This window comes from Poecilia formosa, unplaced genomic scaffold (assembly GCF_000485575.1).
Source record: "Poecilia formosa unplaced genomic scaffold, Poecilia_formosa-5.1.2 Scaffold348, whole genome shotgun sequence".
Taxonomy (NCBI): domain Eukaryota; kingdom Metazoa; phylum Chordata; class Actinopteri; order Cyprinodontiformes; family Poeciliidae; genus Poecilia; species Poecilia formosa.
This window is the reverse complement of record NW_006800287.1, coordinates 455246-482832: the sequence shown is the minus strand read 5'-3', so window position 1 is coordinate 482832 and position 27587 is coordinate 455246. Positions and strand designations below refer to the sequence as shown.

Here is a 27587-nt window from a genome sequence, read left to right as displayed (position 1 = left end):
TTGTCTAAAAATTGCCTCTTTGGCAATTTTTAGAAGTCACCTCAGCTTGTCTTCTTGTTGCTTTTTTGATATGTTTTCTAACTTTCAGATATAAAATGAAAGCTTTTTAAACAAAACATTTATACTGGGAAGATATGAGGGGGAAGCAAGACTTTATTCTGGTCTGAGCAACAAAATTAATTGTAAATCATACAAAACAACTATTTTCATCAGTGAGATATGAATGACTAACCCAGATAAAAATGCTTCCTCAGAAAAATTTCTACATATTTACACACACATTATTGTTTTGTGACAGTAGAAGGCTGCACATGACTCGCCACTTTCTCCCAAAAAGTCCAGTATTTCATCCTCTACTCTTTACTCAGTAGCATCAGTCTTTTCCTCTGTATGTGATGTTTGTGAAGGTAGACGTTGCTCCTTTGTAAAGAGGATTGTGCCCCTGCAAAGAAAACACAAATTAGGAAATTATCACTTCAGTTTCAGAGGGAGAAGGTAGATTTGGAAAGGTTGAAACAAAAGGCTTAAATGCATGAAAAAAGAAAAAGAAAAAAACGATTAAACGCTCAATGTGTGCTTTCACATCTTTTATTCTGTGACTTTAGTGATTCACTGAAAATTGAGGCTTGTGAGATTTGTGAGACCACAAAGAGGCCAATTACCAGAACAGGCTGATTAGCGTTGGCTAATTTAAACCCAGCCCTACCTCTGACTGCCTTTTGTTCAGCTGGGAGTAACAGCAGGACACTAAATAATAAAAAAAAAACCTCAGAAAACTGGCAAAGGGCTGGATGTGTGGCTTCTTAGATGTTTTAGTCAGCAAAGATAAATACTGTGCCACCTTTCAGTGTTCTGCAGATGTGCTAAAGCTGCTTTTCTGCGTGCGCCACCCACCGTGTCCCACTTGGCCCGAGCGCGCTCCTCCTCGAATTTGGCAAACTCCCGCCTGTCGTGGATGGTAACCAGCAGCTTCCAGATCAGCAGAGCGGCCAGGCCGAGGAACAAAATGGCTCCCGCTACCGACAGGAGCACCACCAAAATGTCCGGACCCTTGGGGCAGTCTGGGCGGAAGAGGAGGAAGAGATAAAGGAATGAGTGGAGGGAAACGCAGAGGAGGTCAGGAAGAGGAAGTGTTTTATTACAAATATGCTTCCTCCACGTGTCGCTGCGTCCGACTTTAAGTCTGTTGCAAAGGTTTCCTCATTCATGTCCATCCTCCATTACGAACAGTCGTTCTGATGCTTCTTGTTGTTAATAACTTGTAACATTTTGAAGCTGTAGTCAGTCGCCTACTCCAGTCACTCATTACACAAGCTGAAAGGAAACCATAACACGAGCCTTGGAGTGGATATTGCAAGAAGGCCTTCTAATCAACTGGGGGAAAAATTGAGCTATATGGCCTTTTTTAACATGCACAACAAAATCAACAACTGTTTTTATCTTTCTTTCATTTTTGTCAAAGTCTAGGTTAATTGAGAATCTTTGACAGAAACAAATCAATGGTTTGGCACCTAATTTACATGAATAACAGTTTCTTTAACAGTTAAACGGGAAGAACAGAGGAAAGACTGCAGTGGAAAATCCTGATATCTTGGAGCCGAGGCCACAGCTCTCCCTTCCCTCATTATGGTCTGGGAAAAAAATGCAACAGGAATCTGATTTGACTGGTTTCAGAACGGACTGACAGCGGTGCTCATAAACATGGAGCATTCCTTCACCAGAACGAAAGACGACTCGACTCGTTGCCTTATCGTCTGCGTTTTTCCTATCATTCATCGGCCCGGGGAAACTCGCTATTTAAATTATCCACCAAACTCGTCTCTCAGTATTTCAGATGGAAGTCAAAGACTAAGTGCTGCTGAATCGTTTCTTGTTTTATCCAAACATCTCATGAAAAAAATTCCTTGGAAGTTTGGAAGCTCCTCAGAAAATCATCTTGACGCTTTTATTAACCCTCTGATTTTGTTGGCCTGTAGTTCCAGGCTTTAATGGCTCCTGGAAGACGTTTTCCAAACTGCAGCCTTGTTCCGAGATGTTTGGCCAAACCAGAGAGGCAAAGACAATACAAGTTCAAGTTGTGTAAAAGTTCTCAGAATCTGTGTACTGCCATCAACTGACTGGTCCAGGTTATCTATCACAGTAGATGTTTGGACTTAAATATAAACTCAAATGAGGTAAGATGCTTTAAACAGTCAGATTTTAATGAATTATGATGACCAAACTGCAGGCTAGTCGGATGTAGCATCAGCTAGATTTAACTGGATATTCCACACCTGCTCAGGTGGCAAGTCACAAAAACAGTTTCTTTTATGAATGAAGACATTTCAAGTTTCCACTTCATGATTTTGGGGTGCAGGTTTTTTGGGAACAACATGGAGTCGTCTGCAAACTTTTTCAGACAGCTAGATAGCTAACTATCAATTAACTGCAATAATTCTGTGCGTAAAAACACTATTGAGCAACATAATGGCTTCAGGAGCCCTGATCTACGTCTTTCCATTTTTTGTTCAGTCTGATCACTTTTTGAGACATTTATCGATGTAGCATTCAGAAATTAACTTAATATTAAAACTTATGTTGGGGATAAAATGACAAAGAAAACTTTCAAGAAAAAGTAGCAAAAACAGAAAAAAAAATCCAATTTATTCAGAAGTTAAAGTCCCATTTGTATAAAGTAATATTTTAATTTTTACAGCACTGTAGCAGATTCACCTGAAATGTTTATGTACTTGTTCCCTTAAGCCTACAAAGCTACAATTTGTTATCTTGGCATTCCCAAGTTGTTTAAAAGCACACAAATGTTACTGTATGTAAAATAAAAATAAATATGATGCTATTTAAAGCTGCAGTACATAACTTAAAAAAAAACATCTTTTAAAATGTACAGAATAGTAGGAGATAGATAAATCAAGCTCCTTCTCATAGTGCTAACTGCAGAAATACACCGTTCAGTCATAAACAACCAATCAGGACCATGAAGAGGGTCTTAGTGCTGTCAATCATGCTTGTGCATGTGCTGCTCACGCTCTCCCCCTTGCTCTCTGCTAGACTACAGCTTCTTCCTAGCATAGCCACCGATGGATAAAAAGTTTTCCTGGGATGTAAGCTGTTTCTCTGCCACTAAGCTGCACGTACACAAGCCTGATTGGCAGCGCTAAGATCTTTTTTTTGGCTCTGATTGGTTGTTTTTGACTGGGAGCAGTGCATTTCTTCAGACGGCTTTAGGAAAAGGGGGAGGAGCTGATTATCTGTCTCATATCAGACTGTCACAACATTTTTAACAAATATGTACAAAACATCCATTTTGTAAAAGTTACGGACTACAGCTTTAATAAATTAAAAATGATTTTGTTAATCCTACTTGCTCTGAAACTGAATCATATTTATATATATGCTTACACTAATCCTCCAAACTACTGACCTTAAGACAACTGTCAACAAAAGCCGCCCGGTTCTGTTTGAAACTATTCATATTTATCTTTTTTGGACATTAATTTAAAGACGTATTTGTCTTATTGTATTAAACCGTTTTGGAAATCAAACTGCATGCGTGTGTGAAAATGTGCCTTCAGACAAAACAAATGCAGCTTGTATGCAGCACTTTTGAGTAACCTACAACACGAACAAACTTTTACAGCAAACTTCAAAGCACTTTTCTTCTTCCCTTCCTCCTCTTTTTTTACTTTGCTGCTTCCGACTCGTCAGCTTTTGGTCCCTTTAGCCGCCCCTCTAACAGCTCAAACACATCAAACTAAGTACTTCAAGATCATCTCTCCAGTATCATTTATTTACTCTCATTATTTTATTCAGTTGTTGCCTTTCTTTGGCTCTCTCGGTTCGCTCTCGAGCCCCGCTGTCCTCTTGAGGATTCGTAAAGTCAGCAGTTTCCTAGAGGAGCAGAGCTGCTGTTTACAGCCCTGTTTGACACAGCAGGGTGCACCTGTGTTCAAGGCAGTTTCCAGGGGTGCTTCTCTACCCACTCCTGTCTAAATTAAATACACACATTCATTAAAGCGAAAGTCCAAAGGACAGAGTTTCTCTCTGAGCGGTAATGATCATTAAAAGCGTGTTTTACACCAAGCGCTCTCTCTTTTCGGTTGCCAAACAAACAGGTATCAGAGAGCCTGCATGAAGAAAAGCTATTTAAAAATATAAATAATGCTGCTGCATTGGTGGCTATTCAACGTGCATTGAGTGTTTACACTTATATCCAATTTATTGTGCACATAACCTGAACCAGATGAAAAAAAATTAATAGCTTAAGCTACTGCATTTCATATTTATAGACTTTGTATTGTATTAATGCTAAATTGCTATTTTTATTATGCACAAGGCAACTGGAGCTTTTGGTTCTGTTTTAGGTTTTTATTTTTTATTTGCACTTCATCTTGACTTCATAAATTTGGCTTTAATAATAAGATAAGATAAAAAAAATCTTGTAAAGCTCTTAAATGTTGATTCATTTGAATAATTCTCATAAATATATCAGCTAAACTTAGCTTGCTGACTACAGTAAGATACAGCCAGGAATATATTTTAAAGTTGTAGTATCTAACTAATTAAATTACATTACATTTTACATTTAAATCATTGTTCAAAAGCAAGTCTTGAGAATTGTGCTTTAAGCTATTAATAGAGAGACAGTTAAGGCTTGAAATTAAACATTAAAGTTTTGGGACTTTGTACATCTTCAAATGTCTTAAATTATGTATAAAGCAAAATTTACTGTAAATAATTTTACAATATTTGGAAAATATTTGTCTTTGAGTTTCTGCATTTTTTTGTTGTTTTTATTCATTTGATTAATTCTTTTATTATTATTTTTCATTTCTTTCATTATTTTTGTATTTATTATTATTGTTATTAATTTATTATATTTAGCATTTGATTCTATTTTTAACGTTCGCAGTGCCATGACATCATTGTCCTGGCTTTCCAAAATTGCTTGGAGGCACAGTAATCTTACTGTCTGTAAACTTCTGACTCTAAAGAAAGTTATGCAAAAAGTTTAAAAAGAAAATCAACTCATTTCTGTGGCATTCAGAAAATTTAAAAAAAATATAGGTAATCCTAAATTATACAAAAAGGGAAAAGTTTAGTCTGATTTCATGTTTCAGTCAAAAAAAACTTCATGCTATGGTTCCAGCTTCGTCTGAAATGTTTGGGAACATTTTCTCTCTCCAGCATGGTGGGCACGTGCTGCTTACCCGGCTCTTTGACCACAAACAGGATGGATTTGCCGCTGGCGTCCTCGTAGTACTGGAAATGCTCCACGCAGTCGTTCTCGTCTTTATACGAGCAGTTTACCGCGTTCGTGTCATGGAGAACTGTGTGAAAAGGGTCGAGGAAAACGTCAGTTTGTACCTGTGTTTTTAGCTAAACAAATAAAACTGTCACAAACACAAATAGAAATTAGGCTGCTAAAGATGAAAAAAAGTACCTTTTACAAACAATCTGCATTTTTACCAAATACATTGCAATGTGTATTTAAAAAAATAAAAAGATGTAAATGTCTTGACATTGCAATTGGTACAATAAGCTTAAGAGTGTTATCTTTAAGCTAATATTTGAGATATTTCACTTGGATATCACACTGTTGCTTTTAGTGATCATTTTAAAAACTATTTTTGATACATTTTGAAATTTTCTAAGGGTGTTTTCACCCCTGATGGTCTGGTGGACTCAGTTACTTTTTCAGCTGCTGTGGTTCGCTTTCACACTGCACTGTGCCAAACAAACCTGTTCCCCTCCTCGCCTGTGGTGGCGCTGCACCAAAAACTCTTGAGGGAAACGACATAAAAATCTGTGAAGCGCAACTTCGTCCTTCATCAAATGTAAACAAAAATGAAGTGGCATCAGATTTTAGCAGCTGTAGGATTTCTCTCTTGGTGAGAGACAACAAGTCATTTCTCCTGCTAGCAATGCATCAACACGTGCCAAACTCAAGGCCCGGGGGCCAAATCTGGCCCACCAGAAAGTTTTATGTGGCCCAGAGAGATATGTAAATAAACCCTTGAGAATAAGCATTATATGCTTAACTAATATTTTATGAAATAAGTGAAAGCAGTTTTCAATGGAAGAAAAAAAGAAATTCTGACTTTTTTCCACAGAATTCTGACTTTTTTTTCCAATCTCAGAATTTACCAGAATTATTCTGACTTTAATCTTCTAAGATCAAAAGTTAGAATTCTGGGGGGAAAATGTGAGAAAAAAAGGCAGAATTCTGGAAAAAAAAAGTAAAAATTCTGAAAAAAAAAGAATTATGAGAAACAAAGTCAAAATTCTGAGCATAAAAAGTCAAAATATTGAAAAAATAGTCAAAATTTTGAGAAAATAATTTAGAATTTGAAAAAAAAAAAGTCAAAATTCTCAGAATTCAGACTTTTGATCTCACAAAACTAAAGCCAGAATATTTTTATTTTTCCACTGGTCATAATCTTTTTCTTAGTCTGCCACATGGCGTCAATTTAATGATTTCTGGTTTTATTTAACTTTAACAAATACTCATCAAATGCAGAGGCGGCTATTTATTCATATTTTAGAGGTTTGTTAATGAGTGTCATCAATATATTTTAGCACAACTACCCCTTTGAGGACATTCTTGGTCTTTATATGGCCCAAAATAAAAATGAGTTTAACATCCCTGCTTTAGACTAGTGTGTTTATTTTGGTTGTAATTACCCAGAATGCCATGGGTTACAGCCCACTTCCTGCTCTTGGTCCACTTGAATTCACACATGCACCAGAGTTCACTTTTTCAGGTTTTTAGGAGGACCAGAGTTTGCTTTCTTGGTCCACATCAGAGTTATTATTGTTATCAATAATATCAATAATATTGATATTATTGATAACATTCATGTTTTACCAACCTGCGTTTGATCTGCTTACCTATTTCATCTACAAGTACAATCTCATCCTTGCAGATTCGACTGCAGGTGTTATCGTCATGCAGCTTTCCCCTTTTGAAATGTTTACACTCCACGCACTCCCTGTAATGACAACAGACATAATCAATGCCATTTTATCACTAGCAATAATTATAAAACCCAGATGTTTTGAATTCAGCTGCAACGCATGGAAACGTGTGCATATTCATGCTCACTTCTTCATGGTACAAGCGTCTGGGCAGGTGGGGCACTTGTCACACGTGGCCCCGTAGGCCCCCGGCTGGGTACACTCGCAGACCCCACAGACGCACTGGCCCCTGCCGCTGCAGAGCAGACCCAGGTTGGACATGCAGGTGTCCGTGCGTCGGGAGCAGTTGCAGTTCTCGCCCTGCCAGTCTGGCGCACACTGGCAGAAACCGCAGTTACACACTCCATGGCCTGAAACAGTGAGAAAACGTCACTTTCTGATAAGCTACTGTAGAACATGTGATATACAAGTATTACAGTAAAGAGGGGAAGGAACAAATGAGGACATGGGTGTGATAAGTTATGGGTGAGAAGGAGGAAGTGGTGAGCGGCTTTGATAGCCGTATGTAATCTGGATTACATACAGAAAACAATTTGCTTATTTTAAACAACTTTCAGAATGAGCTGTTTACGGTCTCTGTCACTTTAAGTCCAAATAAGTTGCTGATGGCCACGTCCCCCAAACTCAACATTTACCCTCGCACGTAAAAATAGCTGCAGACAGACGCCTAATTATACAACCGTACATCTTTGAAAAGCAGAAATGGAGCCTCCTGCACAACCAACAAGAATGCAGCAAGTGATTTCTGAATAGTCAGTCAACAACAAAACATTTGTCTTTTCCAGCAGTCATTGTACAGTGCATATGGTGGTAAAACCAGCTGCCCAAAGGTGCTGGATCTCTGTTTGAGTTGCTAAGTGATGGGCTGGGTTTGGTTGGGGTTGCTAGCTAATGCCGCAGTACCAAAAAACATCAACATATTACCAAAAAAAAAACAGCTTGTTGATTTTTTTAAAAGCCTTTCAGCTTTTGGGCAAAATATGAATTTTGAATAATAGGTCAATTTTAAAACATATTTAAAAGTGTTTAAATGGCTCCATTCTTCACTTTAATGTGAATATTATGAACCTCCAGTTCTTGCCTTAACTCCTTTTTAAGGAGTTAAGGCAAGAACTGCCTTAACTCCTTAACTCCTTAAAAAGGAGTTAACTCCTTAACTCCTTTTTAAGGAGTTAAGGAGTTGCCAAACTGCAAAAAATTTTTTTAGAAACACCCACAGCACTCTCAAAACAATTAATAAGTGCATTTAGACTAAAGTAGGGTATGTATTTGTTTTCGGTCTTTCTTAAATTCCACCAAAGTGTAGAAAGATTGAACTTTTCATTGCGTTGTTGACCACTAAAACAGACCAGTAAATGGAAAATTTAGCTTTTTGGCTTCAAACGAAATACTGTTACAGGCCTCTGTAACAAAAGTAGGTTGGCTGGTGTAAGATAAAATCTGATCTAAAATCTGATTCTGATTTTTCTTACTCAGAAGTTTGACTATTTTTTTATCAGAATTTACCAGAGTTATTCTGACTTTAATCTTCAAAGATCAAGAGTCAGAATTCTGGGGGAAAATATGTGAGAAAAATAGACATAATTGTGAGAAAAAGATATAATTTTGAGAATAAAAGACAGAATTCTGAGAAACATCAAAATTCTGAGGAAAAAGACTCAGAATTCTGAGAATAAAAGACAGAATTAGGAGAAACAAAGTCAAAATTCTGAGAAAAAAGAGAATTCCAGAAAAAGTCAAAATTCTAAGAAAAAATTTCAGAATTCTGGGAAAAACGTCAGAATTAAAAAAAGTCAAAATTCTCAGAATTCTGACATTTTTCCTGCCCATAATTTTGACTCCTTTTTTTCCCAAGATTTAACCAGAATTATTCTGACTTTAATCTTCTAAGATCAAAAGTCAGAATTCTGAAGAATTCTGGGGGAAAAGGTCAGAATTAAAATATATATATATATCAAAATTCTCAGAATTCTGGCCTCTGATTAAAGCCAGAATTCTTTTATTTCTCCACTGGTCATAATCTTTTTCTGTAGTCTTCATATTTATTTTACCAAATGATATCAATGTAATGGTGTTCTGTATTATTTAACTTTAAGAACTCATCGAGGTTTATTAATGAGCTTCACTAATACATTTTACCACAACAGGCCCTTTGAGAACATTCATAATCTTGATATGGCCCAAAATAAAATTGAGTTTGACATCCCTGTTTTCTAACATTGTATAAAGATAATTTTTGGGTTCTTTATATTTATATTCAACAACCACAGGCTAATTAAAACAAACTATCAAAGGTCATATTAGTAATTTATAATGATTTTCTGGAAGTCCAACTGGTAAGGTTCCTGCCTGGAAAGAAGAAGTGTCTTGTTGACGTTTCTAAACTTTAAAGCTCGTTCCATTGTCTGGCTGAGATATCGTTTTATTTCTGGATGAATGATTCATTACATAAGTGGGTAAAACTGTGCACATCAATGCCTTGTTGGTACTCCATATATATCCATGCGTGCCAATCTGAGTGATGGTGCAGAAAACATTGTGGTGCATGGCCGCAAAAAACAATGTCCAGATAAACAATGAGACAGGAAGCAGCTTGGGACAGCGTGACTGGATAAAAAATTATCCCCCAACAAGCTGTTATTACCACTCAACCGCAGAGCTGATGTCTTTTAATTTAGCCGTTCTGTGGCAGAGTCCAAACGTCCCTCGCTTTAAATGAGGAATCTGAAGACAAAGACACAGCATGTTCTGCAGAGGCCCAGTCTCTGAACATTCCCAGTCCTCTTACACACATGGTCCTTCTCTGACCAAACATGGATTTATTTTTAGCCTCATTACACCACAAAAGCCCATGAGTAAGCAGAAAGGCATTTTCATGTTACTCTGCAGACTTTTGGGAATACAGCGAACGTTTCTGGGTGAGAGCAGCAAAGGTGGGGAGAGTCAGAGTGATATATGAGATCTGGTGATGTAATGGAGGACAGGTCAGCGGTTGGTGCCAAAACTTTGCGCTATATCTCTTCTACTCACGTCATGGATTCTGACTGATTTTGATTTTCAGTAAAAATCTTTGGCACTGTGACAGAAAGTTTCAACAGGGTCATAAAAATGTTAAATGCACTTTCATGCTTGTCCTTTATTTGTAGGTAGAATCTGGAGTTGATTAGACTTTTAAGAGGTTCTTTAAAAGGCTCATTTTTTCCATTGTGGACTATAATTCAACATGAATCTTTAGGATCTTCTCTGATATTCAAAGAGTCAAAATTGTACACAAATAAAACATATATGTAGAACCCACATTAACATTTGTCTCTGACTTTTTGTTGCCATCAATAAGCTTTTGGCATAAATCTGAATTGTTATAGAACTATTGTACTTTTTTTTTTGATTGGCAGAGTTTCTTTAAATTGGTTTACGACCAAATTTTCAAATGGGTTAAATTCAGGGCTTCTAATAATCCATTTGAGAGATTTAAGGTAATATATAGACCCAGTTTTGCCCAATTTCCAACAATCTGATCCAAACTATGACCTACAAATGAAAGAACATTTGTAATAATGTTTAGAAAAAACCCAGAAAACTGAGTCACTGACCACAGGGAAGCCATTTCTGCAATCATGAGAAGGCTGACCATGAAACATGCCACATCTACTATTGTTGGAACAATATTATTCAGCAGCAAAGTGGCTGTTGATCCCAACAGGGCAACGACCACCAACAGACATCAGAACGGGTTTGGGACAGGATGAATCAGAAAAAAATCCCGTAGAGAATGTATGGACTTTGCATAAAAGCAAAATTCAACTCATTGATGAGAAACCCAGAACAATATCCACAGCACTGCAGGTCTCACCTGCCCCAGTACATGTTGGTGTTCAGTCCAAACCACTGCAGACCAAAAAATAAATGTCTGTTCCAAATTTGCCAGTAAAAAAATTTAAAATAAAAAAACCTCTCCAAGATTCTATGGGCTCACAATGCAAAAATGTCACATTGTGCTGCTTCTTTGTATAAAACTTCATCAGCTTTTCAAAATTAAACATCATACCAACAACCAAACAAGATGGTGGTAGTGTTATGGTTTGAGTCACCATTTTTTGTTTCAGGATCTCGTCAATTTGTTGGGTTGCGCAATGGGACAAAAAACCAAAGCACGACCGTAAGTTCATGTCTGAATGGGTCTACTCCAAAAAATTGTTTTTGGAGTAGCCTAGTCAAAGGCTAAAATTCAATCCAACTGAAAAATTATGTGGCATAACCTAAAACAAACCACCCATGCTTTAAGTTCTCCTTATATGGCTGAATTAACCTCAGTGCCTAATCTTAAATGATTCAGATTGGTAATCTTTAAACGGCTGCATCTCACAATGAAAATTTTAATTAACATCTCCAAAGTAAAATCATAAGTTTCTATTTGATTAAACACCAATATTTTTGTGCAGCACTCAACGAGGAGGCTAAATTGCTATCAACTTCTGCATAGAAATCTTAACAAATGTAAGGGTCATGTCTGGCAGAAGAAAACTTTCATCAGGGGAGGTGAATATTTTTCTGTGCTGGAAGCTTTTTGAACTTCTTTGCACGATTGACTAAAGAAAAACACACATGGTGCCTATACAATGGCACATGTTTATTGTGTGTGGAGCCCATGTCCTGCGCAGAAGGAGAGAGTTGTTATTGCGTGTAATCCTTCCCAGATGAGGAGGGTGGGTGGTGGCACGTCGGCACGATAAAAGGGACTGCCAACCTTGAAACTTCTGTAAACACAGGAAACTTCACCGCAACCACACACAAAATTCACTGTGGTCAATGGATCATTTTATGCACTTTAACCATTTAAAAACACATTACATAACAAGGTTTTAATGTTAAATTAAACTTAAATGCATCCTGCATTTACTTAGACTTATATTTTTATGTACACATGATTGAGAACTGAAGGAGTAAATGTTACATAATTTCCAGCAGGTTCAGTTGGTGTTTATGAAAATCCAAATAACTTCTCCAAAACTTGAGAATACGAGACAATAGGACATAAATATGCTCCTAATATGCACAGAGACTTTAACTGATACTGTTTTATGTGGTCAGTTGAGAGTAAAATGTATATAAAAAAACAAACAAAAAAACACTCCACGTAGCTTTGGCATAAAACAAAGGATCAATAAGTGAAAAAGTTCCCCTTATTCACAGTTATCCACTGCAGGTTTTTGGCAGTAAGTTGATGTTTTTTGGTATGTGGAAAATGAGCCATTCCAAAACTTTTGGAATGTAATGTCACAAATCAGTAGGCACTGCCCGTTACTTAGCAACCCAGCGGAACTTAGTCTGTAACCTAGCAACCCAAGTCGAGCTCCAGCTTATTTTTATTTAAAGTGACAATAGGCCTTAAAAACAACTCATACTGAAAGGAGCTCAAAATAGGCAGACCTGACCAAAAAAAAATCTGAGTATCTAAGAATGATTTTGTTAAAAATATGGATAAACATGTTTTGTATATCCCAAATACCAATCCTAACATGTCCAAGGATAGTTCACCTTGATAGTTCATAATGAAAATGCTTATCATACATTTATTAAAGTATAATTTTAAATCCAAAAGCAAAAAGCCCATTTTACCCAGTATTCTTCTGCAGGTCATTGCACCTTACCTGAGCACAGCTCTCCTTTGTATCGCAGGCAGTTGAAGTCATCACACTCACACAGCTTCCCCCACACCTTTCCGAAGTCGCTGCTGTGGCACACACATTGGCCGCACACACAGTCGCCGCGGCCGCTGCAGACGGGCCCCCTGGATCCCGCCGGCCCGCTGCAGCGGTCCTGCTCCATGGGGTTGTAGTCGCCCTCTGCGCACTCGCAGTACGGCCCCAACCTGCCCGGGTGGCACAGGCACATGCCGCACTCGTAGGTACCATTCCCGTTGCTACATTTGGGGCTGTTTGGCTGGGCTTTGCTCTGGCACTTGCAGTCACACTCAAAGGTGACGGTGATGGTGAGGGAGTCCTTGAAGCCAACTGGTTTGATGATGAAGGTCTTCTTCTTCTGTCTGGGACAGCCCCGAGCGCGGGCCTCTACGCTGAATGAGACCTGGAGGACAAGAAGATTGATGTTCACTTAAAGCTGCAGGATGCAAAATATGTTATTTACATATTTATTAAAACTGTGACCATGTTGTGACAGATTGTTGAGATTGACTTCCTCCACCTCCTCCTTGAGCTGTTATTACCATCTGAAGAAATAAAAAAATAAAACATCCAATCAGAGCCAGGAGGCGGGTCTTAGTGCTGTCAATCAACCTTAAATACCTGCTGCTAAATGTGCCAATGGGGGAGAAACGACTTACTGTTACAAGAAAACTGTTTATCTGCCGTCACTGGTGGCTATGCTAACTAGCATTAGCATTAATGACATGCTGTGCTAGCTGAGCAGCACCACACTGAGGGTGATTGACAGTACTATAACCTACCTCCTGGTTTTATTGGTTGATTCTAGCTAGCAACTGGAGAAAGCAGATATGCTCGATTTTGCCACAGATTATCTGTCTCATACTGCACTATCACAACATAGTGGTAGTTTCAACAAAAATGGAATAAAATAGTTTTTTATAAAAGTTATATTATGTAGCTTTAAAGTGTGACAAACATTAGAAAACCACGTGGATAATTTAAAAAGATGAATTTCTACTCTTTAAAATGTGTACACAAAAGCTTCTAATAAATATTTCTCACTGTAGGGGTGTCGCCGTTTTCTGCAGTAATTGGGTCAAAAGCCGGCGCCATCTTATGATGTAACGAGGGTAAGTCAAAACGTAAACAACCGAGGCTGAGTATACAATTTAAAGTAGTTTGTGATAAATATTTATTATTAAAAGCTCTTGTGTACACAGAAATAAGGACAGTACATCTTTTTAGAAAAGTGGTTTCATGGTGTCAATGACACTTTAACTGCCACCATTTTTCACCGTTATCAAATCAATTTCATAGGGAAATATTTTTAAGGGAATGAAAAGAAAAGCACAGAGTTAAAGGAATTACTCTGCATCCATATCTGGTAGATGTCCAAAAGCGGGCAGTAACTACATCTGGAGAGAGATCCAAATATGGAAATATGATCAGAGGCAGGAAGAAAAGAAAATATGTGGAGAGCAGAATGTGTCACTTTGACTCAGGGAAGACCAACAGAGACTAAAATGTAAGTAAATAAGAAAGTAGCAAGGTAAACTTTGAAAGCAGGCATTTAAATCCTGTATATTGGCCCAAAAAGGAAAATAATCCAGGAAAGGCAGACTCAGACTGTTGATCTGTTCCCTCCTGCGTTTGCTCTTTTGACAGGATGAGGAAAGAAAAGGAGAAATGAACTTTTAAATAGACATAGACGGCAACTATAAGAGAATGGAAATATAAGGAAAAAATTCCACAATGATGGTGAAAATAGCAAAGAGAACTACTGAAATATAAATATACTTTTGGTGTTTTTTATCATGAAGTCTGGATAATGTCTCAAAGACTTGGCTGCTCAAAAATACCAGAGTTTTGAAGTCACGTTTAGTTATTATTTAATTTTTTTATACAGATTTTATAATATACAAGTGTTAAATTTAGTTTCAAATGCTTAGTGTGCTAAATATTTCACCTTTTTGTTATCCTGCTCTTTGTAGTACGATGGCAAATTAGGACTATTGTAGATAGAAAAAAATATAGTAAATGTCTGCCAGAAAACTCATAAATGTTCAGGAAAAAAATTGACAATTTGCTGGAGAGAAAACCCTGAAATCTAATGCGTTATTTTTTATATATAAGAAATTCATTTATGTGTCTTACCTCCAGAAAACAAAATTTGTTTCTATATTTGATGGATTTAATTTACTTAATACGAAAACAAGTTCAGATTTTATCCTACAAAAACCTTTAGTTTTACAGGCTGGTACCTGAAGATTTGGACTAAAATCAGTTCTCTTATTAAAGACATTATTCATTTTACTGTTTGTTCTTTTTTCCACAGAGACAATGTACATTTTATTAACCTTTTAAAAGTAATGATACATAGTAGGGTACAGCTTATTTCCACTTGCTCAAATGTTTATACGGGTTATCAATTGGTGAAATATAACAATTAATTTAATACACATCCAAAAATTTATTATCTCACTAAAACCAAGCAAACCAATCAAACTAGAATCCTACAGACAGTTCATAAAAATATTTCTTTGCCTAAATGTAAAACTGTTTAGCCATTTTTTGCCAAGTATGAAAACATTTTACAACTATAACATGAGATAATCTCATTTGGCAATGATCTGTTGTAACTGCTTTTATTAAAAGCAGTTTTTTGTGTTCAGACCAGATTTAAAACCGTAAAGATTTAATAGATTTAATTGGAGACTGACCGTGTCTCCTATTTTGAGGCCGGAGCAGGATTTGAGGCCGGGGATGAGCTCTCCGTTCAGACAGGTGGCATTAAAGGACAAGGACAGCTCCTCTGGGACACCTAGAAGCTCCAGCTCCACTTTAGAGCGAATTTTCTGACAAAACATAAAGAAAAGAAAGAAATTATTTAAACTCGTTCATGTGGAAAAACTTCTGTTCTTACACAAGATGTCTGACCTGAAGTGACAGTTCGAGTTTAGACATTATTTTGAGTCAGTTCTGCTTGCGCTGGTAATTTAAAAATAGCTTTGAGTAATTGTTTAATCCACAGGATTTACTACTCCTCCACCTGCTTTCTGCTTCTTGACCTCAGGTCAAACATAAACAATAAAAATCAGTCAGAAAACGCCGACTTTTGGTCAATTTCACACTTCAGGAGCTGCCGGATTTAAACCGAGACACGCATGACTCAGACGCGGTGGGTGTGGGTCAACAAACACGTGCCATGTCCTCAGACACCGTCTAGTCAAAAATGTGTGCGTGTGTGAAAGAGTGTAAATGTGTGTGTTTCTACTCACAGCGTAGGCTTTCTGGATGAGCTGGATGACGTTTCCGGAGTCGTTGGACAACGTTCCCACTGTGGTGCCAGGAATAAGCTCACTGTAGTTCTGCAAAACACAAAGACAGCAGCAAAATGAAAAGGAATATTAAAAGTTACAGAAGTGGTCCAGATGGTTTCTAATTTCTCATTTGTAGCAGCTGCAGTTTTGAGTGGCAAATTAATCTTTTTTATTTTAAATAACCATGACAATGTGAATCATTTGTACCAATAACCGTTAGCCTCTGTGGTTTCTCATGTCCGAAAAAGAGTTGCCAGATGAGTAATGCTTAAAACTGCAGTCATCATTATTATTAAAAAAAGAGTATAAATCTGATTTTCCATGTTTCATAGAGTGCTTTTCCTCCATTACAGTTTTCTTCCATTTTTGTCATTGATATAACCTGATTTAATATGAATTTCAGTGCTCAATCAAGGCTTGTGTGGAAAAGTAATTCCCCCTAAACTTAATAACCTAAAACTAGAAAAGTTTGGTCTGATTCAACTTCAGACAGTGAGGGGAAAAAAATGTGTGTCACTGAATTTAGCTGAGGTAAATGCAGAGTCTTAGACAAAGTTCTGGGTTAAAACCGAAGAAATCTGTAAGAATGAAAACACTTCTTCATAGCGCTGCATTAATTTGTGTTTGAGTGCAACATTAGTCTCAACCCGATTGGTAATAAAGATATGTAAAGAATAACAAACCCAGCTGCCAAGTCCACCTGAGCAAACATAAAAATCTAATTTGAAAATGAATAAATCTTCAACATTTATTTCAGACAAACCTCTCCAAGGCAATCCTGTTTGGAATACAGCTATAAGTCCATCTGATGACCATTAAAATTGTCTTCACTGTTCTTTAGATTGTTTACGTGAGATAATCTTCCTCACTAAGGCATTTTATGTTTCCAAAGCTCAAAACTTGAATATGCTCAGGAATTTCCTGATCAGAAATAATCAACATCGGTGGAATCGGAGCTAGCTTAAATCTCTGTTAAACAATTGTAAAGAAACTGACACACACTGTTGTTGTAGAGAACAAAAATGTGGAAGAAGCGCTTTATTTTACTTTAAAACAAACTGGTCTTTACTAATTGTGTAGTTTCAGTGTTTAATGAAAAACGCCACAAAAACACAACTATCCACAATGTTGAGCCAACTTTTCTGACTTCATCCTCTTTTATCGCTTGCGATTGAATAGTTTGTGACTCAATAATAGATGATTATATAAGCTATAATTATAATAAACAGTGCCTTATAAAAATTATTCAAACTCCCTTAAACTTTTTTCACATTTTGTCACATTACAACCATAAACTTCCATGCATTTCCTTCAGATTTGTCTGTTGATAAACCAACTCATAACAGCTCAAATCTCAAATTTGTTACAAACAGAAATATAAAAAGTGTGGCTTGCATTTTGTCACAAACTATTGAAAAATTTTGGTGTTAGAATGGCCTAGTCAAAGCCATGACTTAAATCCAACTCAGAATCTATTCCAAATAAATGACAGAGATTGTGCTATTTTGCAAGAAGAGGCAAAAATGTAAGTCTCCATATTTAGGAAGCTGCAGGCATATTTCAAAATACTTTTTAGATTATGAAATATTTCACTAGAAAGTATCTTTCTTATCATCCTGTCATGTTGTTGCTTCATCCAGCATTTACGGCGTTTGTATTTAATACCAGAACAGGAACGAAAACTACAGCCTGATCAGTGAGCATTTGTTTCCAAACTCAGTACATGTGGCAGGCTTTTATTTTAACAATATTATAGATGTGAATTTTGTCAGAATTTGTTTGGACTTATTCTGTTAAATAAAAAAGTTGTGTTTTAAGTTACGCTGCTCTTGGCAGTTGGTGGTTACCGTAGCAACCTTTAACTGACAGCTCCGCCCCCTTTTTTCTGTTGCCGTCGGTAACTGTGGCAGTATTAGGATCAGCTCTGCGTTTCCTTCACAAGTATTATAATTTGACATAATGTTTTAGACAAAATTAATCATATAGAGTGGTTTTACAAGTAATTTCGCTATGTTTTATGTGTGTTTTTAGCTGTTATCATTATTAATGTTTAATTTTCCAACTGCTAACTGCTCATGGGGAGCTATTGCTTTGTAGTTTGTGTAGGGTTATTTATTATATTATATTATATTTAATTTATAGGGGCAGAAGCTGCTGGAATGATGTTAACCACCAACTTGATTTCTGCTTTTGTTAGAATAAATACAATGAACCCGAGTGTGTCTGTCGTGAAGACAACCTACTCAATCGGAGATAAACATAAGGACTTTAATCTTTACTAAATAAGTTTCTAGACCGTTTAAACTGCCAGTTTTTAATAAACTGATGAAGATTTTGAATATATTGGGCTTGAACTGACCTGGTATAGGGGGACCACAGGGTTGGTGACTGCAAAGATGAGGTTGATGTTGTTCTCTGACATTTTCTCTGTGATTAAAGCAAGTGACGGATAATCCTGCAAATCAAACAGTGTGTTTAGCTCAAGCAGCACTGAACTACTTTTATAAGACGTGTCTGTTCACATGTTGTTGATCATCCTCCATGCTTACCATAGTGGTGGACATGCTGTACATATTGTCGGCGTTCAGGTGGCACTGCCCGTCGTTGGGATGCACGATTCCAGCGAGCCGACCGTCCAGAGCCACGTGGGTTTTGGCATCGGAGGTGAAAATCAGGAGGTGGGATGCACCTGGACGCCAGCCGATCTGCTCCTAATTCAGACATAGGAGATGGTTCTTATAGCTAACTAAAACTAGAAAAATAAAAACTTTAATTAAGAAAACATTCTTGTTAGCTAAAATAAATAAAAACTGGAATTAATGGGGAAAAACTATAACTAACTCAAACGATATGATGCTTTTGTTAAACTAACATACTGAACTTAAAGATATAAAATCCTTCGTTTCGTGTTTATGAATCTGTTTATTAGTCTTTTGAACGAATGTGAAATATAGATATATATTTTTTCCCCACACAAGCTGTTTACATCAGCTGTTGGCAAATTACAGCATATACAGCTCATGGTGGCACAAATGCCAGTCTGCAAAAAGGCGACACCAAAAGTTGGGAGAAAACACTAGAATCAGTTGTTGCTCAACATGAATAAATTTTTTAAAAATGGTTTATATACATACAAAACTTCAACCTTTGTGAATTCTGGATCTAAAAATTAACCAAAGTATGAAAAAACTGAAACTACTGATACTACTACTGACTAATGAAAACGAAACAATATTTAATTTATAGTAACTAATAAAAACAAGCAAATGCGCTCCATAAACTAACTACAGCTAACTGAATTAGACAAACAAAACGTCACACCAAAATTAAACTGAACTATAATGAAAAACCTAAAACTTTTAAAAACCTGATGCAGGGAGAGAAAAAAAACTTTCAACAATCCCTTTATTTTTTCCATCCCTGTTTTCCACCTACTTAAAGAGACTTTTAGTATATATATTTTTTCTAAACATCATGTTCCTTCAGGGTGACAGCAGAGAAAAAGAATGCAAATTATCGTGTAAGTAAATGTTTACGTGGCAGCAGAAATGGCTGCATTCATGCAGCGCGCCTCTCCACCTTGCACACAGCAGCCTGGATGATTGCATCGAATCCTCCCTCCGGGGCATCCCGGTTCCTGGACACCATCTGCTTCTTCACCTCCTCCGTGAACCGGCCCACTTCCTCCGTCAAAGACAGCACGTGTTTGTAGCCGAACTGGGGCAGACAGGTGGTATTAATGCTGTCAATTGAACAGAAATTCACTGTTTAATTAATGTTGCGTGATAAACTTTTTTTTTATTTTGATGTTTGGTGTCTCTTTTATCTGGTTGCAAACTTTATTTCCTGTTTTAGTTCCTTTGATTTGCTTTCTCTGTTACCAGATGTTTCCTTTAGTTCCTTTTGTCCCAGCCCTGCTGATCATCAGCTCTATTTTGTGTAATGTTGTCTTTTGCCAGTAATCAGCCTCACTGCCTCTACTGTGCATTTGGTTTTGATAATCAAGAAATGCTAGTTTTCACTTCCTGTGGAATATTTTTGACAACAGTGACCAAATTACAGAGAACAGTAATTGGAGAAGAAAGAGGATGGAAAGAGAAGAGGAAAGTGTGTAGCAAATGGTCCAAGACAAAGGGTTGAACATTTCAACCCATCGAAGTTTCTAGTTTGCACATATTGCTCCACTGCAGGTAAAGCAGCAGAAGCTCATTTTTAAAATGGACTTCTTATGCAAAATTCACATTTTTTCTGTTTTTGTTCATCCATTTGGGTCTCAACTGCTTCTAAAAGCAGCCCAAAAGCTTTAAAAAAAACACACACAGCCAAGTTTTTTGCAATAAGTTTATGTTTTTTGGTGTTTGGAAAGCAGTTTGTTTAAAATAACCTCCAAAATGTATAGGCAGAACTGAGCTGACAAAAACCTTATTATTTAAGAATAATTTTGTGTAAAAGACGTAATGAAAATTATGTATAACATTGTATAACCGACAGACTTCTCTTAATTTGTCCAAGGAAGTATAAATAAGTCACTTTGAAAGTCTTGGATTTGGGTTTCTCTTCTAAAGCAAACAAAATGCAGTGTTAACCTCATGAACAATGCCCCAATGCTTTGGCCCTCCATGCCAGCAGGGGGCACCCAAGATTCCTTGAAGTCTCTCACAGAATAGTGTGGTTTAAAAAAATTTTATCTTAAAGGAAAAGCAGTGATCATATGCTTGTCCATGGAAGAGCGAATGCTGCAAGTCCATGACTCAATGGACTTCAGATCACATCAATGACATGTGGTTCTGAACACCAACTTGAATAGAATTGAATGCACAATATGGGCTTTTCTAGCAGCCATTGTACAGCATACACAGCTGACAAAGGCTGTGTTTGCCCTGCAGCCTGAAGTGACCCAATTCCGATTTTTTTATATTTTTTTTACTTAATGTCAAAAAAATATCTGATCTTTTCATGACATTCTGAACAACACAGATTGGATTTTTTTCCAATGCCACCCAGGCCACTAAGATAACCGATACGTATCTGATATTTTTAAAAGTGACCTGAGTCCAGGTCGCATTCATCCGATCTGAGCATCATTGATACTCGACGAATGTCCCTATTCTGCGTCCTGATAGGCACAAGCGGGAAGAAAAACAACAACCATAGCGGACTGTAATGAGGATTAAGTTGTTAAAGTGCTGGCTCTGGTCGGACAACAACCTCAAAATTGTAAGCTATGCTCGCCCATTAGCCTCCATGTTTACTTCCTGGAATACACAGTGTGAACTGCATTCTCCAGTGACGCAGTTTACACTGTGTCACTGGAGAATACGGTGTCTCCAGTGACACTTGACAAAAAATCAGAATTGGGTCACATCAGGTTGCAGTGCGTATGTAGCCCAAAAATGCTCGAGCTCTGCTTGGGTTGCTAGGTAACGGGCTGGTGTTTGCTGGGGTTGCTAGGTGATGGTTAGTGCCTACTGATTTGTGACTTAACAATCAAGAGGTTTTTGAAATAGGTTTTTTAGTGTCTAGAAAACGACATCAACTCAATGTCAAAAAACGGCTTGGTGTTTTAAGCACTTTGGCTGTTTTTAGAAGAATTAGAAACTCAAACTGAAACACAAAAACGTGTAAAATGTAAATTTTGCTAAATAAGTTCCCTGTAAAAGCGATCTTCAGTGTGCTAGTTTTTTTTGCCCAGCTTTTCAGTATTCTACAAATATCGTCATAGATACTGAGGAAAGATTAATTTCTCCTACAGGACCCATGTTTCTCTTCTACGTCAGGAACTCCTTAATGTGCTTTATCTTACAATGAAACATTCCTGTCGGCCAGCTTTTGTCAGACTGCGTGTAAACAGAACGTAAATATACCCAGGAGACATAAAACCAACAAATCAATCCCAGAGGAGAGTCTGGGTGGAGTTTCAGTGAGGCAGCTTACAAGCATTCGCTCTCAGTCTGCGAGTAAAACTACCTGTGGCTGATTGAGAGCAGCTGACCAAGCAGTTGTGGTTGCCACGCTGAGCTTTTAACGACTGCTGTGACTCTGACTGCTCTCTTACTAAGCAGCACAGCGATTAAAGATGTCCTCACTAAAATGACATCATCTGCTTAATGGTGTTACACGCAGACATAAACAACCGCTGAGATCAGCCCTGTTTCTGACATGGGCATGCACATATACAAAGTCAGGATTTCGATGCAGCAAGTCAAAAACAATAAGCAACAAACATGCTTTCAAGGTTTCATCAAAAAAGTTTCTTTGAATAAAAGTTTTCCCTTTGTTACATAGTGTTTGTTTTTCACTTAGCTGGGGTTAAATTCCATGATGTCTTGGACAAAAAATGCAAACATTTGCTGCAAATTACATTGTTAAAATATTTATTCTCTTTGTCGAGTCAACAAAGCTTTCATGCCGTTAGACTTTAACATGATCGCAGGAGGGAATGTCACAGATACCTACGTGTTTTTACTCAGTTACTTGTGAACATGTCACTTAATAGGAAGAATTAGAGTTGTTTAAATTCAATTAAAACCTAACAAGTCCAGTGTTTTCCATTTGTTTACTGTAAGTTCGAAATAAAATTAAATAATAATAAAATGTAGCAATTATAATTTTCAACACTAATCAAATAAATAAATATATTTTAAAATGTTTAAGAAATTTTGAGTTTAATAAGACATAAGATCTAATACTAAATACACTCATACTCATACGTAAGGACAATTTAGAGACAAATCAACTTAACAGCCATGTTTTTGGACACTAGGAGGAAGATGGAAATTACTGAAGAAATTAAGAAAGAAAGAGATGTTGTTACTTTTAATATGGCTGAATCATAAATAAACACATTGAGTCTTCTTCTGACTTAAACCTGCAGTATGTAACTTTAATAAAATGTGTATATTTATATGAAACTGTCACTATGTCATGACAATTTGGTATGAGGCAGACAATCTGTGAAAAAAAATCAAGCTCCCAGTGGTAAATAGAAACGACCAATCAGAGCCAGGAGGCGGGAGAGCTTCAGCTTGTTGTGAATGCTAAAGCTAGTTAGCATTAGTAGCGAGTACATATGGGAGAGTGACAGTGCCAAGGCCCGCCTCTTGGCTCTGACTGGTTGTTTTTGGTTGAGAGAAGTTAATTTCTTCAAATGGTAATAGTAGCTTAAACAGGAGGTGTATGAGATCGATTTTTTTCACAGATTATCCATCTCATAAACTGTCTCGACATGGAGACGGTTTGTTGTAACTTTCCGATTTATAAATTCATATGAAAATGTCACATCATATCATATAATAATAATAATAATAATACCTGTAGCAGGGGTTTTTCACGGCCGCCTCAGGTGAGATGTACATGTACGGCGACAGCGGTTTGTCCACAAAAGCCCCGAAGCCCATGCGCAGGTTGCTGGTGGTTCGGTTCATGGCTTCGGCCAGACCGCGGCCCAGCGTCCTCAGGCGGAAAAGGTCATCGTTCATCGAGTAGGACAGGTCCATAAGGTAGTAAAGGTCAACCGGGTAGTCTTCTACCTGCCGCACCTTCACTGTGAAGCGCTTTGCATCATCTGGGAAACGTGTCATAGTTTCTGACTGTAAATAAAACTCCTGAACTGGGACCGTAACTCTCTGGTCTCTGAAATGAACCCACCTGGCCTGAGAGTGATATGCAGTTTCTGCGGCTTTATCTGGGTGACATCTTGGGTCGCTCCGGCCGCCTTGTTGCTCAGCGGCCGGTCCTCGATCACCTGGAGTTTGCTGGTTGGAGACTCCAGACCGGATGACTCACAACCCGCCGAGATCAGGTTTTTCTTCAGGTCGCAGCGTGACGAGCTGGCAACTCCATGACCAAAGTCCTGGTGGGAACGACAAAATGAAACATATTCTGTCAAAACCATTCTCTTCTATCGCAATAGAGTATAAAATGAGCTGTGTTATGTATTTTCCAAGCACAGAGAGCCATTTTATAACACAATAAAGTAACTACGTTATCTTGAATTGTTGTAAAAATGCTGCATATGCAACAGGGTTTGTTTATTTAGTCTTCAAGTTAATTTTTTTTTAAGTCAAGAAGTTATTTCCCCTGACATATTGGTTCATAAGTTCTGTTGCTGCTTTTGGCGGTTGGTGGTTACCATAGCAACCGGTAACTGACAGCTCCTCCCCCTTTTTGTTCCCACTTGCTTTGTTTTCAGGGTGACATTTAGGCTGCGTTCACACTGCAGCCTGAAGTGACCCAATTCCGATTTTTTTTTGACGTAACGTGACCTGTATCCAATCTTTTCATGGCAGTGTGAACAGCACAGGTCAGATTCTTTTTCGAATGTGACCCATATCCGACACGTATCCGATTCAAATGCGACCTAATGTCCAGGTCGCATTCATCCGAACTGAACGTAACTGATTCTCAACAAATCTCACTATTCTGCGTCCTGATACGCGCAACCGGGAAGAAAAACAACAACCATGACGGACAAAGTTGTTAATAAGCTGCTCCGGTTGGACAACAACTTCAAATATTTAAGCTAAGCTCCACCATTAGCCTCCATGTTTACTTCCGCAAACACTGAGCGCTTCTTCTTTTTATGGCGGTTGGCAGAACACTTAGAACGCTGACGCTATTGCGCCCTCTACTGCGCATACGGGACACTTTCAGGTCGTTTGCCCGTTCACACTGCAGAACGCATACAGGTTGCATTTACTGGCAGTGTGAACGGCCCGGCAAAAAAATCGGAATTGCCAAAAAATTGGAATTGGGTCACTTCAGGCTGCAGTGTGAACGCACCCTTACTGTCCTGCGTTCTTGATGAAATAAACTTGAATTATTGAACTGAGTCTCTTGTACCCAAAGATTTTACTCAAGTAAGAGTAGCACTACTTCAATATATTTTATTCAAGTAAAAATAAAAAGTAGCTGTCCAAGAAATTACTCAAGTAGGAGTTAAAATTATTTGGTAAAAAGTCTATTCAAGTACTGAGTAACTGATCAGATTATCAGTCATTTAATATTTAAAATTACATCATCAGATGGAATAAAATATAAAGTTATGTGGAAATTTTGGCATTTTAAGGACAAAAATGACAAGAATTCAAAATAGGGCAAAATAAAATTTTTCCTAATCAGTTTCTCTCAATGAAAAACTTATGAAACTTTAACAAAAACTGCAGGTGTGTGTCTGTGTCTAGTGAATTTTGGTTAAATCATGTTTGTTTTTAATTCAGTGGGTAGAAAATAAAGAAATTTTATTCAAGTAATAGTAGAAATACTTCATAATAAAACCACTCCAGTAAAAGTAAAAAGTACAGCATAGAAAAAAGTCAGTTTTTCCCAAAAAAGTTACTGAAGTAAATGTAATTGAGTAAATGTAACTAGTTACTACTCAACTCTGCCTGCCAGGTATGTTTTTGATGAGGGAATAACATTATAACATGATGAATGGTAAATAAAGTCAATTTAATAATTCTGGACCAGCTGTACATAAAAAGGACAAGTTCAATGAGTCCCTGCTAAGAGAACCCAGGTTAAAATCATAAATAAGTCTGTAAATACTTTTTAGATGACTAAATATCGCGTGTTCCTCCCCCCATTACTCAGTTTTACAGTAATAAACTGAGTTGGCATTAGAAAACATGACTCTATCCTCATGTACGGACACATGGGACACTTAATAATGTTTGTGGCGACACAAACGGTTGAGTATCTCACTTTAAGAAAAGTCATCCGGGTTTACAGCTGCTTGATGGGGAGGTTGGTGCCAGCCTGCATCAGCCTGGCAGCTCATTACTTGCATGAACCAAAGCAGAAGAAGGTAAAGTACCCACCTCCTGGAAGCACCAAGCACAGCTGGGGTGCACAGCCAGACACTGCTTGCATGTGCTGGCTCCTCTGGAGGTGCACACGTTTGAACCTGGATCCAAGAGAACAGTTATTTATCCCAAACCACAAAAGGAAAAACAAATAACAACAATAATCAGGCAGCTCCAATAATAAAACTGTGGTGTTTTAAGACAGGTATGAGATTGTTTGTGTATCAGCTTGAGCAAATAATCTCCACTGCAGCTAATTATATCGAATAATTGACTATTCTGATGACTAATTGATTAATCGGATCAAACATTATTTAACCACAAGTTTATTTTTTTAACAATATTAGAAATACATTAAAATATGCTAATAAACAATTTAATTTCCTCTTTAAATCAGAAATGTAATCATTCCTTTAGTGAACACTTGAACATTTATAGCAAAGGATGAATGTACAGCTAAAAAATACTTAGCATCAACATGAGAAAACCTCAACTATTTCTGCTGATCTATTGACTATTTTTGTACAGCAAAAGGTGATTAAGATATATTTTTGTGCAAAATTTGAACCAGGTGAAGCTAAAATGAGAAAATTTAAGTAAAAATGTATCAAAGGACAGTGTTTTTTTATATTTAAAATGAAAAATCTCTATTTTTTTACAGTTTTGGTTTAATTACTGCTCTGAGTTTGTTGTTCTCACGGAAAATTGTCTTTTTTCTGAGTATGTTAGTGATTAATTGATTATTAAATTAGCTGACAATGATTTCAATAATCGATTAATCGTAATTAATCCGATTAATTGCATCACCCCTACTTTAAATGAGCTGTTGGCTCACTCCAACATACATAAAAAGTATAACAATACAATAAGTTTGTCCTTAAAATAACAAAATTTCCACTTAACTTTATATTTTGTTCCATCTGAAGATTACATTTTTACTTGAATAATTTTATTATGAAGTATCTCCACCCTTACTTGAGTTAAATTTCAGTTTTTTCTTCCCACTGAATGAAGAACAAACATGTTTTTACCAAAAATTCACCAGATAGAGACACACTCTTGCAGTTTTGTTAAAGTTTCATAAGTTTTTTATTGAAAGAAACTGATTTGGAAAATATTTTCGAAAAGTCTGATTTTGTTATATTCTGTCACTTTCTGTTACTGTCATTTTTGTCCTTAAAATGCCAAAATTTCCACTTAACTTTATACTTTGGTCCATCTTATTATGCATTTTTTAAATATTAGAAGCTAGGAAGTGTGATAAATACCCAAAGTATATTGGAAATCTTCTCACTTCTCTATCAATCTGGAATCCCTCATAATCATTTTGAAAGAAAGAAAATAAGCATAAAAAATGACTAAAATCATGTTTTGCTGCCCCCTTGTAAGCCATCTGTGTATAAACAAAAAGCTGCATAAACTCACCGCTTGCTGCTATTTTCCCTGCAAATGTGAAAACACACATCCATAAGAGCCAGAGCGTTGGGAGCGCAGCCATCCTGCAGCTCAGGGCTGAGTTTGAGGATGCAGGCTGCAGTCTGAGTAGCACCAGTTGAAGAGCAGCAGGAAAAAACTTAGCTGCAACTCTAACAACTCCAAATACAGTCAGATGCCTAAAAGCCAGCCCAACTCTGCTCCCCCCACATTCACTTCATTAGGGGAATAGGCGGGGAAAGTGCAGCATTTAAACTTGGAAAAAGAGACTGACATGTGTGTTTCATTACAACAGGGTCAAAAATCTACAATCTTTACACTTTTATTCATGTTTTTATGGTTGTTTTATTCTGTGAAGTCGGTAGAAAATGTTGTAGATTTAAGAAAAA

The 27587-nt window shown here is 37.2% G+C and overlaps 1 protein-coding gene across 1 annotated transcript; it reads right to left on the bottom strand.

The window, feature by feature from the left end:
* Nucleotides 1-135: 135 nt before the first annotated feature.
* Nucleotides 136-27357, bottom strand: itgb3b (integrin beta 3b). The gene is made up of 15 exons (XM_007574295.2): nucleotides 27190-27357; nucleotides 25780-25865; nucleotides 23609-23813; nucleotides 23273-23525; nucleotides 19541-19703; nucleotides 18511-18672; nucleotides 18321-18416; nucleotides 15920-16009; nucleotides 15362-15496; nucleotides 12627-13062; nucleotides 7103-7325; nucleotides 6889-6989; nucleotides 5208-5327; nucleotides 895-1061; nucleotides 136-442 (listed from the first exon to the last, which is right to left on the bottom strand). Exons 1-15 carry the CDS (start codon nucleotides 27260-27262, stop codon nucleotides 374-376), a joined length of 2379 nt encoding a protein of 792 aa, XP_007574357.1. The 5' UTR covers nucleotides 27263-27357; the 3' UTR covers nucleotides 136-373.
* Nucleotides 27358-27587: the final 230 nt, after the last annotated feature.